The sequence below is a fragment of the Athene cunicularia genome, assembly GCF_003259725.1.
Source record: "Athene cunicularia isolate RWA chromosome 20 unlocalized genomic scaffold, athCun1 chr20_part1, whole genome shotgun sequence".
Taxonomy (NCBI): Eukaryota; Metazoa; Chordata; class Aves; order Strigiformes; family Strigidae; genus Athene; species Athene cunicularia.
In genome coordinates, this window is record NW_020799125.1 from 13278498 (window position 1) to 13293762 (window position 15265).

General features: G+C 43.2%; 1 protein-coding gene across 1 annotated transcript; it reads left to right on the forward strand.

Moving 5' to 3' along the window:
• Positions 1-6901: 6901 nt before the first annotated feature.
• Positions 6902-12443, forward strand: CHMP4B (charged multivesicular body protein 4B). Its single transcript, XM_026862229.1, has 4 exons — positions 6902-7152; positions 7893-8007; positions 8567-8693; positions 11630-12443. The coding sequence occupies exons 1-4, from the start codon at positions 6917-6919 to the stop codon at positions 11695-11697; spliced, it is 546 nt and encodes a 181-aa protein (XP_026718030.1). The 5' UTR covers positions 6902-6916; the 3' UTR covers positions 11698-12443.
• Positions 12444-15265: the final 2822 nt, after the last annotated feature.

Sequence of the window (15265 nt, forward strand, 5' to 3'; positions counted from 1 at the left end):
TCAAATAAAGTACAACTAAGTTTTGTTATCTGCTTTTTTTGGAGAATATTTTAAGTGCATGCAATTCATAATGCACATTGGACTTACGGGCTAAAACATGCACTGTGCCTGGTGAGGTAAGGTAGGGGTTGGAAAGGTTGTCTAAAATACTGAGTGTTCATTGGCAGGAGCTTGCTGTCATTTTGTGAAAACTAATTTCCCACGTAATGATCAAATATTTTTACTGTCATTAGGTCTGCACTGATTCATTAAGTGAAGGTTATCTTAAATGTTAAATTTTTTAATAGTAAATGGTTTGGCAACTGCTGTCTTTTCCTCATGTGCAATCTCTGGGAGATTTGAGCTTAAAAAAAAGGGGGGAGAGGGGCCAAGAAAAAAATCTCCCCCTGAACCAGCCAGTGATTTGAACTGGTACTACTGTTTTTATATGTTGTCAGGACATTTCAAGAGTAAGTTAACCACCCAAAGTCAGGATGCTCTGCGAGGGGAAAAGTGGAGTTACTGAGTGACATCACTGGAGCATCGCTTCTCACCGAGGGAGGGCTGCTCATGGGACAGTGAGTGCTGATCAGGGACGCTGCCCATCATTTTTCAGTACCTGTTCCTGCTGTCCTTCATTGCAAGCCCCGTGCCTAGGACCTGGGGAGGTTTTTATACAGAGTGGTTTCTGTCAGCTCTGTGCAGAGTAGTGCCAAGCTGAGTGATCCTGTGAGATCTGCGCCTGGCCCTTACTCACTGACTGCCACACACCAGACTTACCAGCTGTGCTGAAGTAATTAGTAACATGTAGAGATCATAGTTAGGATCTTTCTGTGCTTTATTCTGTATAAAGGCAGATATTTCCATAAGAAATATGCAGCCACAACATGATGGGAGCAAGCGTCAGTCATTTGTTTTGAGCCTCTTGAATATCAGGCACTTTGCCAAAACTGCTGTGAGAGTCTGGTCAGGGGATCTTGTAATCTTGTATAGCTTTTTAGTCGAAGATAAGGAAATTGGTACACTGTTGGAAAACTTAGATCAACTGTTTCTAGAAAAATGTGCTGGTGATCTCTTTAGCAACAGGTTCTGGGTCATGAGCGAACTCTGTTTTGGCTAGGCTAGAGGATAAGTGCTTTAAACTTAATATATGGTTACAGGTCCTGCTGAAGCAGTTCCACAGCAATTGAAGCTGGGTAGTAAATTATGTTGCCTACTTATGTAATTACTATCTTAGAAGCAGTAAAGGCATAATTAGAAGGGTGTGGGTCCCGAGGACTGCCTCTTCCACGGCTGCCTAATGTGATAGCAGTCTTTATGAAGAGCAGAGATAGGCTGTGTTACACTTTGACTTCAAACACACATCCATTTCTTGCATGTGTGTAATGCTAGAGGACATATTTGTAGTCTACGGTCTCTTTCATAGTTATTTAAAATTCTGGAAACTGATCTTTTTTTTGAGAACAAGAGCCAATGTTGTTCCCTTCAGATTAAGTATTTATAGCTTTGACTTCAATGAATACTTAATAAAAATGTATTACTCTGGCAGTACATAAGATTTCAGTCGGTATTTATGCAGATGGTAAAGACTTTTGCAGGAAAAAAGCAGCACAGCTGCTCAACAGTTTTCAGAAATCAATGCGTAAATAGGAGAGTAGAGATAAAGTAGCTGTAGATGAGAAGAGAATCACCTCCTTGGATCTAACCTCTGTCAGGTCCCACCACTCCATAAAGTATGTAAAGTATGAATGCAACATATAGAAAATTTAATAAAAGACTGTTTCTGGTCCTGCATTTCAAGCAGGAGTTTGGGGTACTTCTGCCTTGCCTGAGCCCGGTTGGGTAAGCCCCTTGGCCCTCTGCAGAGGTCAGCATGGCTCCCATTTTGGCCTCTGGGTGGGTCCTTACTCTAGAAATTCCTTGTGAGCTCTGAGCTGTGGGTATTGATGCTCATCAAAAAATACCTTGAAGTTGGGAAATCAGTCCTGAGAGATGGAAAACTGACTTAATTGTAGTGGTCTTAAATAAAACTTATGATTCTCTGACAGAACATGCATTTTTATTAACTTTTTAATAAAATTAGATGCAAAGAAATTATCATTGTGATTTTTTTTTTTTTTTTCCTAGCTGAGACAAATACCTAGCAGTCTCCACCACCCTGTGTAGAGGGCAGGGGCGTGGGAACATGGCACAGAGCATCCTTCTCCGAGTTGCATTTGTGTCTGGATGCAGGTGCCTGGGAGCATTCCTGGAAGGGGCACCATGAAAGGACTGCGCTGCCAATTGCAACAAGGAGAATCCTGGATGTCAAGTGCAAATCTTCTTCTGTGGGGGGAGGAATATGGGAAGTGAATGTGAGTGACCTAACTCACTTAACTTGGTGTCTTCTTAATTTAGCTTAATAAAATCTTCTAGTTAGAAACAAGGACTTTACATTAAAAGTTAAGCAAGGAAACACGGATGAAAATAAATTGCAGGAAGATGCGATCATTTAATTTGAGGTACTTAATACCTTGTTGTACCTTAGTTCTTCTAGCTGCGAAAAATTGCAATCTTTTGTGTAAGGTTTTATTCAGTGCAGAAACTCATTTATCACTTTGATGTTAATTGATCTGTGCTAAATATACATGCTGAACTATCCACACCCAGAAGCTTTATGAAGCTTTTAGTTGCTGGGGCAGTGTATCAGTCCTCACTCCTTTTGGGCTACTGAAACAGGCATTTCACAGAACTGTCTAGGTTGGAAAGGACCTTGAAGATCATCCAGTCTAACCGTTAACCCACCACTGACAGTTCCCAACTACACCATGTCCTTAAGTGCTAAGTCTACCCAACTCTTCAACCCCTCCAGGGATGGGGACTCTACCACCTCCCTGGGCAGCCCATTCCAACACCAAACAACCTGTTCTGGAGAGAAATGCTTCCTAATATCCAGTCTAAACCTTCCCTGGTGCAACTTTAGGCCATTTCCTCTTGTCCTATTGCTTATTACTTGGCTCAAGAGACTCATCCCCCCTCTCTGCACCCTCCTGTCAGGGAGCTGTAGAGGGTGATGAGGGCTCCACTCAGCCTCCTCTTCTCCAGACTAAACCTCCCCAGTTCCCTCAGCCGCTCCCCATCAGACCTGTGCTCCAGACCCTGCACCAGCTCTGTTGCCCTTCTCTGGACACGCTCGAGTCATTCAATGGCCTTTTTGGGGTGAAGGGCCCAAAACTGAACCCACTCATTGAGGGGCGGCCTCACCAGTGCCGAGCACAGGGCTCAGATCCCTTCCCTGTCCCTGCTGGCCACACTATTGCTGACGCAAGCCAGGATGCCATTGGCCTTCTTGGCCCCCTGGGCACACTGCTGGCTCCTGTTCAGCCAGCTGTCAATCAACATCTCCAGGTCCCTCTCTGACTGGCAGCTCTCCAGCCACTCCTCCCCAAGCCTGTTACCAGTTACCAGCCTTGCTACCAGATAGTCCTTAAGTAGGTACAGATGGGCACTGTGGCCATGGGCAGGTTAGTCCTTGCATTGGCCTTATGGAGAGGAGGAGAAAATACAGATATCTTCCTTGGTCACTCTTGGTCTGAAGGAGTTAGAAAAGCCACAAATCCATTTTTTAAGTTTTCACCTGAGACAAGGCAATTTTGAAAATGAGCATGTTTGTATTCCTGTTCCTAGGCAGGGGTCTGTGTGCCAGGCTTTTGACTATAGCAGATCTGAGCATGGTGGGTGCTTGGCTAAGAGACCAGCAGGAGCTGGAGGAGGTTCAGCAGGCACTTGGCATGTAGCAGTGCTGCAGCCTGCATGCAGGTGGGAGATGAGTGCCATCCTCCGGATCCTGTGGGGGGATCCCGGCTTCATTCTGCGAGGTAGAAGATTTTGTACCACACTGTTGTAAAAGTAGGAGCCTTGATCTGTATATACAAATGAGAAATCAATCGAGGAAGGGATTTACAGGACAATGAAGGCTGGGGCGTGCAGTTCTGGAACACTGAACTGGCATGCATGGAAATGGGAGGGATAGGATTACCCAACAGTCCCAATAAAAACTCCTGATCACAAGCTCTTTTACAATGATGCTTGCAATGTTTGGTGTCTGAGCAGCTTGTTTTAAAACTACATAAGCATGAAATATAGATAACCTGTAGCTATTGTCAGAGAAAGTTACAGTGGGAACTGTACATAGACTGTAGTGCTTTACTTGGCTTTGTATAATGGTTATAAAATCTCTGGTTTTGCCAGTAATTCTCCATGATGCACAAAATCCTCAATAAAGATTGTCTTATCACTGTCTGACACTTCCCCAGCATCTGTCACTATACAAACACAGACTATTAACAGTTTTATCCTTCTGAGTAAGAAAACTTTATGCATCCTCAATTAAACCATTAACACAAAATTAACCAGACTAAATATACCAGTAATTTATTGCTCATCACTTTATGATCTGGCATAAAGCTGGAATGTTTTAGATGATACTTGTGCTTGATTCCGCAGAGCAGGCATTGTCCTTTGTGTTACTTGAAAACCCAGTCCTGTTCCCACTCCTGTTAAAGGAGAATGGGTGTTGGATATCCCCAAAACAGGGGGGAGTTCACTGGTTGTTGGAGTTAAAGTCAGTGGAGGGGCTTGTTTTGTGTCTTTGGCTTCTTTTGGAACAGTTGAGGTGACTGTGCTTTTGTGGTTTTGATCACTTCTACTAAATTGTATCATATCAGAGTGGTTTGGGCTGGAAGGGACCTTAAAGATCATCCAGTTCCACCCGCCCTGCCATGGGCAGGGACACCTTCCCCCAGCCCAGGTTGCCCAGAGCCCCGTCCAACCTGGCCTTGAACCCTTCCAGGGAGGGGGCAGCCACAGCTTCTCTGGACAATCTGTGAAAGGGCCTCGCCAGTCCAAGTGAAGAATTTCTTCCTGATACCTAATCTAAATCTCCCCTCTTTCAGTTTAAAACTGTTACCCCTTGTCTGATCCCTACAGCCTCTGATCAGGAGTCCCTCCCCACCTTTCCTGTAGCCTCTCTAAGTACTGGAAGGCCACTTTAAGGTCTCCCCGGCACATTCTCTTCTCGAGGCTGAACAGCCCAACTCTCTCAGCCTGTCCTCACAGGGGGTGCTCCAGCCCCCTGAGCATCTTTGTGGCCTCCACTGGACCCACTCGAGCAGGTCTGTGTCCTTATGTTTGGGGCCCCAGAGCTGGACCCAGCACTGCATTACAAATCAACCTGAGCTACTTTGCATGGTTGGCAATGTTAGCTGTACCTTCCAAAGTACTTTTTAATTCTGTAATGCATTAATGTAATTTGAAAGTAATCAAATACAGCATATTCATAACCAGTTGTAGAAATGAAGGTATATGTAGGGCTTCTGGATGCCAGGATGTTATCTTGAAGGACTGTAAAGCTTCTCAAGATGACATCTGACAAAATACGCAGAGTGCCTGCAGCCTTAATCTGCTTTTAGGAGAGGAGCTACTTTGTGTGTCTTGCAGGAACATACTTATCATGTCACAAAGTTATCATCCCTCTAGTAGGGGAGATAAGGGAAGCCGACTGCTGTCAGGGTTTCCTACTCCCCTCTAAAAAAATCTGCGAAGGTTTGAAATAATGTCTTTTAGAGATTTAAAGCCTTTATTTGCCACTATTCCTGGTGCATGTGACTGAGCTGTGGCGAGGACCAGGATGTTGATTTGTATGTAGCAGAGCTAATCCTGTGTCTTGTTAACTGTTTTCTGCTGTGAGGCTCACAGAGATGAGAGCACTGAAGAAATGAACTGTGCATGTGGCTGAGTTCAGAAACCAAGAGTAAGGCTGGTAAGACAGAAGCTTGTGTCCAAGCTGGTGTATTATATGACCAAGACTGCTGTGCAGTGAACAGGTGTGTTTGTGTCAGGAGGAGGTGTAGAAATGCCACGAAGGGAAGCTGTGCTCGTGCCTTACTCCATGTGATCCCTTGTGTTTGTTTGTCAGCTGGCACTGCTCAGGGCTTGGTGTACCAGTCTTGCCCATGCCGCAGCTCCTGCCAGAACTTTTAGCCACAGATGGGCAAGATTATATGTAAATCTAGTTTGTGTTCACTGTCAGTGTTTCGGGCACGGGTGTGCACGCGTAGTCTGTCAGGGTGTCTCGGGAGGAGGCAGCTGTTGACCAGCTGGCTGCATACCTGTACGGGTGGGGGATGCTGGGCGCTGCCGAAGGAGCTGGAGAAGCCTGGCTGTGCGGCGAGTTGGACCAGTCCTCCTGCCATCCCCGTGGGTGTGGGACTATGTTGGTGCTGTCATGGGTGGGCTCCTTTGGCAAGAGCAGGCACTGTACAAGTGCTTACGAGCAGTAAATTGCTCAAACCAATCTAAGCGATCATAGCTCTTTTTTCATTTCTATCAGTAGAGACTGTTGTATGGACAGTACCTTGTGGTAGGAGTAATAGGAAACATGCACACAGTTTGTTTATATACAAATATTTCTAGTTATTTACAAATATGTGTGTTACACAGCATTAAGTAGCAAAGCTGAAGAAACATTTGTCTTGCTTTGTATTTGAATGAACTGCTTCTCCCAGCCGCTGCACAGGAGTTCAGCTGGCTGGTGGGGACCTGCCACAGCATTGTAACCTCATCTGACAGGGGCTGCACAGACAGCTGTGCCTTGATGTATTTGAGGTGTTGGTGAACAAAGATGTTTTTAAGCTTGTATATTGAAGCCTGCTGTTTGTAGCATAGTCTCTGGTCTGTGGTGTGTTACAAGTGACTGGACTACCAGTCCCTGAGTTGCTTTCGATTTGCATCCTTTGTGTGACGGGCAACGGACAGTTGGCATCTGGCCACCTTTAACCAGTTTTGTTGAATGGGGCAAACACAAGTGTTAGGCAACTTTATCTAGGAAGAAAAGTGGACAACAAACAATAGAACATGCTAAATATTTCTCTGTGCTGAGTGGCATTTGGTATAAAATATGAATGGCTGTTTTGGGAATAAATCTCACAAATCCTACTCTTTTCTTTGTTGTTCAGCTGCTCTTCAGGCCCTAAAGCGTAAGAAGAGGTATGAGAAGCAGCTTGCACAGATAGATGGCACGTTATCAACAATTGAATTTCAGAGGGAAGCCCTTGAGAATGCCAACACTAACACTGAAGTGCTGAAGAATATGGGTTTTGCTGCTAAAGCTATGAAAGCTGCGCATGACAATATGTAAGTTATTCCCTTCTGCCTCTTTCTGTAGGACCTTTAGTTTATCATTTGTTTGATCTGCTAAATGCCAGTTGTTTAATAACCAAAGGTAGAGCTAGAGTAGCAAAATCGTCTTTTAAAAGTCTCTAATTTAAATTAAAATACTAGATATACTTCCATATTGAACAAAATATGTATCAATGCTTTCTCAGTTTGCCACCATTTTATAAGGCACAAACCTGCTGCCTTTGTCCAACAGAAGGCACACAACAGTGTAGTCTAAAGCACATGGGAGGATGCACCAGTTACAGATTCTAGTAGCAGCAAGAATTTTAAGCCACCAGGGGAGACTTAAACTTCTTTCTGTGCCGTGGAGTTTGTGTATGTAGCAGTAATTAAAGGTAAATTGTGTTATGGGAATGTTTTACTTGCCCCAAAAGCAAATATTGTAGATATAATATTGCTGGATCAGGGAACAGAGCAAATTTTTATTAATACTAGTAATGCAGAACAAAACTTTCTCATATGAAGTCTCTGCATGTAACTGCTGTGAGCTAAGCTTTTAGGGAAGTAAAAAATACACACACCGTTTTGTTGAGACCAGGGGGATAAAATTCAGACTTGCATGCAAAGTATATTTTGGGGAATAACCTCTTAAATGTCACTATGGTGTGGCATTTCTACAGAACCCAAGAAATACAGTCTTAAGTGTTGATTAGGAAAGTGCCTGATTGTATTGAACTTCTTCCTTTCTTTTACAGGGATATTGATAAAGTAGACGAATTAATGCAAGACATTGCAGAACAGCAAGAGCTGGCAGATGAGATTTCAACAGCCATCTCAAAGCCAGTAGGATTTGGGGAAGAATTTGATGAGGTATGTTTTAAATTTGCTTCTGTTTATATCCTAGAATCATTTAGGCTGGAAAAGACCCATAAGATCATTGAGTCTAACTGTTAACCTAACACTGCCAAGTCCACAAGTAAACCATGTCCTTAAGTACCACATCTACACTTCTTTTAAATACCTCCTGGGATGGTGACTAATAGGAGATCTTTCTTCTAAAATCTGCATATTGCCTGTGTCTAGGCATAGTACTAGGATATAAAATCTCCCCTAGAACTTGTTTCTAGCTGTTCCTATCAGTGCATACAGCAGCTGTGATCCTGACTTTATGCTGAGAATGGTTTAGATGCCCTGATCTGAGATGTTTGGACTCAGATTTCTTCTCTTCCCTGCTTTCCTCTCCCCAGCTTCCAAGAGATCATGTACAGGAATTCAGATGAAGAATTACACTCCTGATCTTCTCAGTTTGCTCTGATCATGTGTGTTTAAACTATTTTCTTTAATAATATGACCAGCTAAATCTGCTTGCTAATAAATATGACTTAAAGTTTATTCCTTTTTTTTTTCCCTTCCTTCTTTAAAAACCTAGGATGAACTCATGGCAGAACTAGAGGAACTAGAACAAGAAGAACTAGACAAAAACTTGCTGGAAATAAGTGGTCCCGAGACAGTACCACTACCAAATGTGCCCTCAATATCAATACCATCAAAGCCAGGTATGTATGGATCTTTACCAGAAACATTCAGAAAAAGTATGCTTATTTAACTGCCAGCTCCTCAGATTTGAGAGATCTAGCTGCAGGTGACACAGACATTTTGCTTGAAATTGCTTCATGAATCACAAATTACATCTAGTGCCATTTCTCTGTGGGGGTAACCTGCCTTTCATAAGAACCATGAAAATTAATAGCTATCATGGGAACTGTTACTGTCTATTCTAGTGCTACCAGTTTATGTGCAGGATGGGTGGTGCTCAGGGTAGAGTGGATATGTGGAGAGAGGAAGCCTTCTACCAGTTGCTGCTGGCCTAACAGGAGAGTAATCTTGACAAACATACAAGGCTGTAAAAGGGAGTGGAGAGTAAATTAGCTCTTAGAATTAGTCCCAGGCTGGTTCAGATTCCCATGCTGAACCATGCTTCCTTGCTGCTGCTTTATTTTTTAATTCGATCCCTGCTTTCCTGGCTTTTGGGCAGAACTATCATGAGTCCCCTCTTTGGGGACAGCTGGTGCCTCCTCTGAGGTTGGCACGTACTCAAGCCAGACAGTACCAGACTTAGGGTCACTCCAGTTTTAGAGCACTAGGAAATTTTAGTTAGTGTGATGATTTTACATGTAGAATGGACAAGAAATATCCATATTTATACAGAGAGTTCAAAGCTGCTGTTAAATCTGAACTGATCGCTCTTCTATCAACTAGAAGTGATACCTCATGAAATACTGTTGAGTTGGAATACCTCTGGCATGCATTAATGGAATATGAAACTTTATTAGCCAATTTTGCTGAATTTGCCTTAATGTATTATGAATAAATTTTAGATTTTTCAGCTCTATTTCACGTGCTTACTGAGGAAAAAAAGGTTCAAAAAACTAGTGGATGAAAACAGTCCCAGTTGGTCAGTGTATCTGCAATCATCTTGCTGCCTTGCCAGGCTTGAAAGGACCTGGGAAGCAGCTGACACTGCCAAACAACAAGGTTCTGCTTTAAGTGGCACACTGTGAAGTTGGCTCCTTGTGCATTATAATTCTTTTATTTTGACATAATTGATTTTGTGTTTTTCTAGTTGTGTTTTGCTAGACAGAATTACTGACAAGTGTTGAGATGAGAGCAGTGAGTTACATCAAAATATCTCAAATCAGAGACTATCTAGATTCAGATCTGACAGCAGGAGAAATAGATTAAATAAACATGTGCATTACCATTTTATTTCCTAGCTAGTTTAATGAGGTAAATACTATTTGGGTATGGACATTAAAACATACTGACTCGAAACTAATACACTTTTTGCATTATATTAGGTAGTAGTGACTGCATTAATAAGAGGCACTGTAATTGTGCATATACTTAAGTAACTATACAGCAAAAGACTTATGCAGACATAGAACTTCCTAAAATAATAAAAATTATGAATGTTTTTGTAGTGAAGGCTGAGTATAGAGCAGTGTTTTATAGGATTCATGTTAAGTTGCTTTTGGATGGAAATTAAAATTCCATTAACGTTTCTAAATGGCTTGCTACTTTTTACTTAAATAAAACTGCCTCCAAGACCAGCATTTGGGAAACCTTGGGATTCTGGGGTGGTGGTGGGTGGGGATTTTGTGTGGTTGGTTTGTTCTTTTTTTCAATGTAAATTGGTTTTCATTTAAAATTGACTTAATATACACTGGGATTAAAAGTTTACTTCTGGTCATCATGGGTTGGATTCTCAAAGAGACTACACCTAACAACTCAGGGACATGCCTAATGTGTTTTCTGGAAAGAAGTAATGTGTCTTCTGAGGTGGAACTGACTATTACCTCCTTTTTATTCATTGAATGGAAAATGATCATGAGCTTTCTTGCTTTTCCAGTTCTCAGGAGCTGTCTGGATTTTGACTTAATCAGTCTGAATGAGAAATTTTTTGCTGTTGCCTGTCAGCTGAGTTGATGTCAGAAGACATTTGGGCAAAAGCTGTTTTTGTTTAATGGAGACTAGAAGCGCTTAATATAGAAAAACAAATTCTAGACTTGTACAAATGATAGCTCTTGAGTTTGACTTAAAGCTGACTCAATTCTCTCTTACATAAATGTTTCCTTTGGAATGACACAAACCATTTTGAGTATGAGTTATTTGACTCTTTTTTTCCCCCTTTGAAGCAAAAACACTCTCTGAGGAAATGACATATTTTTTTTGTATTTTCCAAAATTATTACAGCAATTTCTGGGTTAAAACCTTTTTGCTGAGTTAATGGTTTTCATCTCCAGCAACTGGACTTGTCACGTTATGACAAATAGCAGCATTTGCCCCCTGGAAGGACCAGTAATGATAACAAGGCATGTCCAGCCAGCTACTAGTGAGCGCAGCAAGAGGAGGGGGTAACTAGCACGTACGCAGAGCTAGTTAGCTCTTCAGCCCCTTGGAGAGCTTGAACTGGCACAAGAGTTGGGGGGTTCCAAATTCGGTATCTGGCTAGACTGAAACACAGTGGCCTCATTTGTTATACTTTGAGGACTTAATGACGGAATAAGGAAATTACGTTTTTATGGGAGAAAGACATCTCTTCTACTGGAGATGTCAGACAAATTTCTGCAAGAAACTTTATCCCTCTGAGAGAGACTCAGAAGCTGAAGGCTTGGGGTCTTCTGAAAACTTGGTGGTTATGGGAGACAACAGACACCACTGGACCACAAGTCTGAACTTCCGTGCATGTTTGCATTCTTCGCATGTGAGCTATTGTCTTTTTCCACTTAAAGTGGTAGTGACAGAAAGTTTAGCCTATACTGGCTTTTTCAAAAGGCATCTTTTACTTCAGAAAGGGCTTGTGTATTTTTATTCCTCTACTGCCATTTGGTGCTTCGTTTCTTAGTTAGGTCAGAGGCTTCTCTCCTGCAAAGAATCGAGACAGAGTTCTGTCAGGATTCCTACTCATTTGACTTCTGTTAATATTTTGCAGCCAAGAAGAAAGAGGAAGAAGAGGATGATGACATGAAAGAGCTGGAAGCTTGGGCAGGAACCATGTAACCACAGCAGTACCTGGCTGGAAAAAGACTTTGATTACCTATTCTGGGTGCAAATGTGTTGTGTTGAGGAGAAAGCATAAGCAAAATGTCTTTATCTTTAATTTTAACCCAAAGCAGTGGGAACTGCATTGCTGTTTTCTGCATAGCATGGTCTGCACAGAGGAAAGAAAGGGGAGCAGGGGGAATTGCCTGCAGTTTATACGGTTGAATTTCTGTAAAAAGGTATTTGCAAAATCAAACATTCAGCTTTTGGACTGTGCTACTGCCACTGCTGGATCTTCATCTTCAAAGTTTGGGCCATATTGAATTGAAATAAGCTGAAAAACACTCTGTGATTTAAGTCAGTTTAAATGTGTCTAGAAGTCTTGTAAGGCATTTAAAAACCAGGAAAAGTCGTAAGCCACCATCGGCTTCTTACTGTGTTTAGGTGCAAGAATGCTTTAGGTTTTTAGTTCTTTGCAAGTTATATTTATATCCCTTGACTGATGTGTGGCCAGCCTTGTGTTTGTCACCGCAACAACGTAGTCACTATTCCCATTTTAATTGGTGATAATGATTTGCAATTGACAAATGCTATCTTGGAAGTAGGGAAGATTTAAATTTCAGTTGTACATTTTTCTACATAGCACTACAATGTTTATTGCTTTTTTGTGATAATTGATAACCCATTCAGATACATGCACACAATTATTTTAATTAAGAAACTACTATGGATTGCACTGTATTAAATATCTTGATTAATTTTCATCTATGGCTACTGTTGTTGGTTCTTTGTGATGTTTAATTTGGCTATAACAACATGCAGTTTGGCCTCTTTCTGCATGAGTGATATGAACTCTAAAGCTAGCTGAACTTGGTTGTATGGCTGTAGCTTAGTTGTATAAAACTACAGTCTTAGCTAAGCAAAATTGCTGGAGGGCTGCTATAGCTGTTTTCTTATTGTTAATAATATTCTGGTGCACCATGTCAAAATCCCCACACTAAGGAGAAATCAAAGATGAATTCATAGTGGAAGTGACAGGTTTAGGAACAGAGCTGGGAGCCTTGGCTTTATTTTTTTTGTCATAGAAATTATATCTGTTATGCACTGTGCTAACAAGTACTGTATTTTAAAGCAGTGGTATTACAGGAGTTATGGTGAGCATCTCAAGTGCAGTGAAGTGTCTTAATAAAAGTGTTCAGGTGTAGCTGGGAGAGGGAGAAGAAATCCCATAAGCACCATTAATGCTTTTAAGGTTACTGATGTGGAAGCTCAGAAACTGTGTCAGAGGCACCAACTGGCAACCCGGCTGTTTCCTGGGTTATGTTTTCTTTCCTGTTCATTTAGCCAATTGCTTTAACTACAGGAAGAGCCTCGTCTGCACAGCAAGAAGAAAATGCAATAATGAGTGGCACATGATTCCTGTTTACTTTTAGCCAGACAGCTAGGACAATCTGTTTTCTTACAACCTATCTTTTCTTATTTTAATAAATGGTGGGATGGTTTCTTAATCCTACAATTTATGAATATGTTTGAGGACTGATCACCTTTCTGCTTTCACTATTGCTAAATTCCTTGATATATTGCTTAATATCAGTGAATAGCTAAAATGCATAGGCTAAAACATTTTTCTGCCTTGCTCAGACTCATTCTGTGGGCAGAACTTACCTGTGAAGAGCACCAAGATGCAATGTAAAAGGAAGCAGCTATCAGCTGCCAGCAGGCTTTCTGCAGCTGTACACTCAGTGCCCAGGGTTTCTCCATCCTAGGAAAGGCAGTCTAGTTCCTGCTGGGAACATTCTCAATTAACTTGCCCTCATCAGGCAGCTTAATTTGCAGCTGCATCAGTGTTTTCCTGTAGAGCTGCTGTTAGGTGTTAAAGGAGGCAAGCAGAAAACTGGGATCTGGGTATTTTCAGTTTGTGGTTAACGCTTGTTTTTTCCTGTAGGGAAGGTGAGAAGCATTGAGTGTCACCTGGGTGTATGGGACTGACACATTTAAAGCGGGGCAAGAGTACAGTCTGGGCTGATGGACCTCGTTGCTGCTTTACCCTTTCAACACTTTCAGCCCCTTACAGAAGGGATGGCTGTTGTCTCTGCTGTGCAGGTGGGGATACCAGGACATCGCCTTTGTACTTGGGCCCTAGGGAAGCACAGCGCTTTCACCAGGAGTGACAAGGAAACATTTTGTATTAATGCTGTGTGTTTGGGTTGGGGGAGTCAGGAGAGAGATCGCTGCATGGTGACTGCTTAGAGGCTCAGGATTTCACTCACACCACGTACCTGCTTTTGTGGCCTTTAGAACAGGGCAAACACGCAAAGAGCACTTGAAAAGCTGGGCCAGAGAGTGGCAGAGGTGTCTTGGCTTTCAGTGCTGTCGGTTTTAAACCCTGGGGCTGGAGAGCACTTGTGTTGTGCAGCAGGTGGGGGCTGTTCTCTCCCAACAATAATGGAAATCCACAGCTCTGCCCAGTATTGCTTTCTATGAAATCATCTTCAGTGTTGTTGGATCTTTACAGACGTATAAATGGCTTTTCCGTGCACCTTTCCTGGTCTTCTCTCCAACAGATGCTTTTTCTGGGACTGTTTTAAGATACAGACATTTAACTGCGAGAACCTTCTGCGTGGTGTCAGATTGGCAGGAAATGAGAGGGGCTTCGTTAGCCACTGGGGTGGCAAATGACTCTCCAGTTGCTTAACTGATGAGTTGTAAGCAAATTTGCTTGTTAATTAATACATGTTAGTAACGGGCTCTCGGGAGGGGCTTTGTGGGATGTCCCTGGCATGAGCAGTAAGAGCTCCCTGAGAGCGTTTGGCCTTGTGCATGGGTGTGGGTGCAGGAGGAGCAAAGCAGCGGGGGGGGACAGGACAGGGGACACACACACCTGGGGAGTCGTGTGGGGGTGCTTGGGGAGTTGTGCAGGAGCACTTGGGGACGCAGCGTACCAGGAACCACCTGGGGTTGTGGTGTGGGGCAATGCACTTGATAAAATGTGTGATCTACTGTTTGGTACTTGAAGCGTTTGGGGGGCTGGTGTGACTTCTCCACAAAAAGTCATCGTCCCTTTGTCCTTGCCTTGCCTGCAGGGAATTGCTCCCCAGGAGGGGCTGTCGTGCCCTGGCTGCCTGTCCCTGACGGACCTGCTGGTGGCCAAAGGCTTTGCTGCTGGACATGCCACAACTGTTCTTGTGTTCATAGGTCTGCTCTTACTGCTTGGGGCTAAACGGCCTCCCTTGTGTCAGTGGGGAGAATAGCTCAGTGCTGCGGGAAGGAAGAGCTGTTTGTCTTCTCCACCTGCTTCAGTCCGAGCGTTTCACATCCAGCGTGCATGAAGCACAGTGCGTCGCATGGCAAAGCTGTGTTTGGGGAAGTCCCCAGCTCTGCACAGCTGCTGTCCTTGCCTGTGGGGTCAGGTGTGGCCTCACTGCCAGCCGCAGTGGCAGAAAAGGGGCTTATGGCCCTTGGGGAAAGAGAGCCTGGGAGCTGTTCCTGCAGCTGTGCCAGAGCATGGCTCTGCCCACACTCGGCAGCCAGTGGAGGTCAGTGGTCAAGTGCCTGCACAGGGCTGTAGTTCACTCCCACAGTGTGA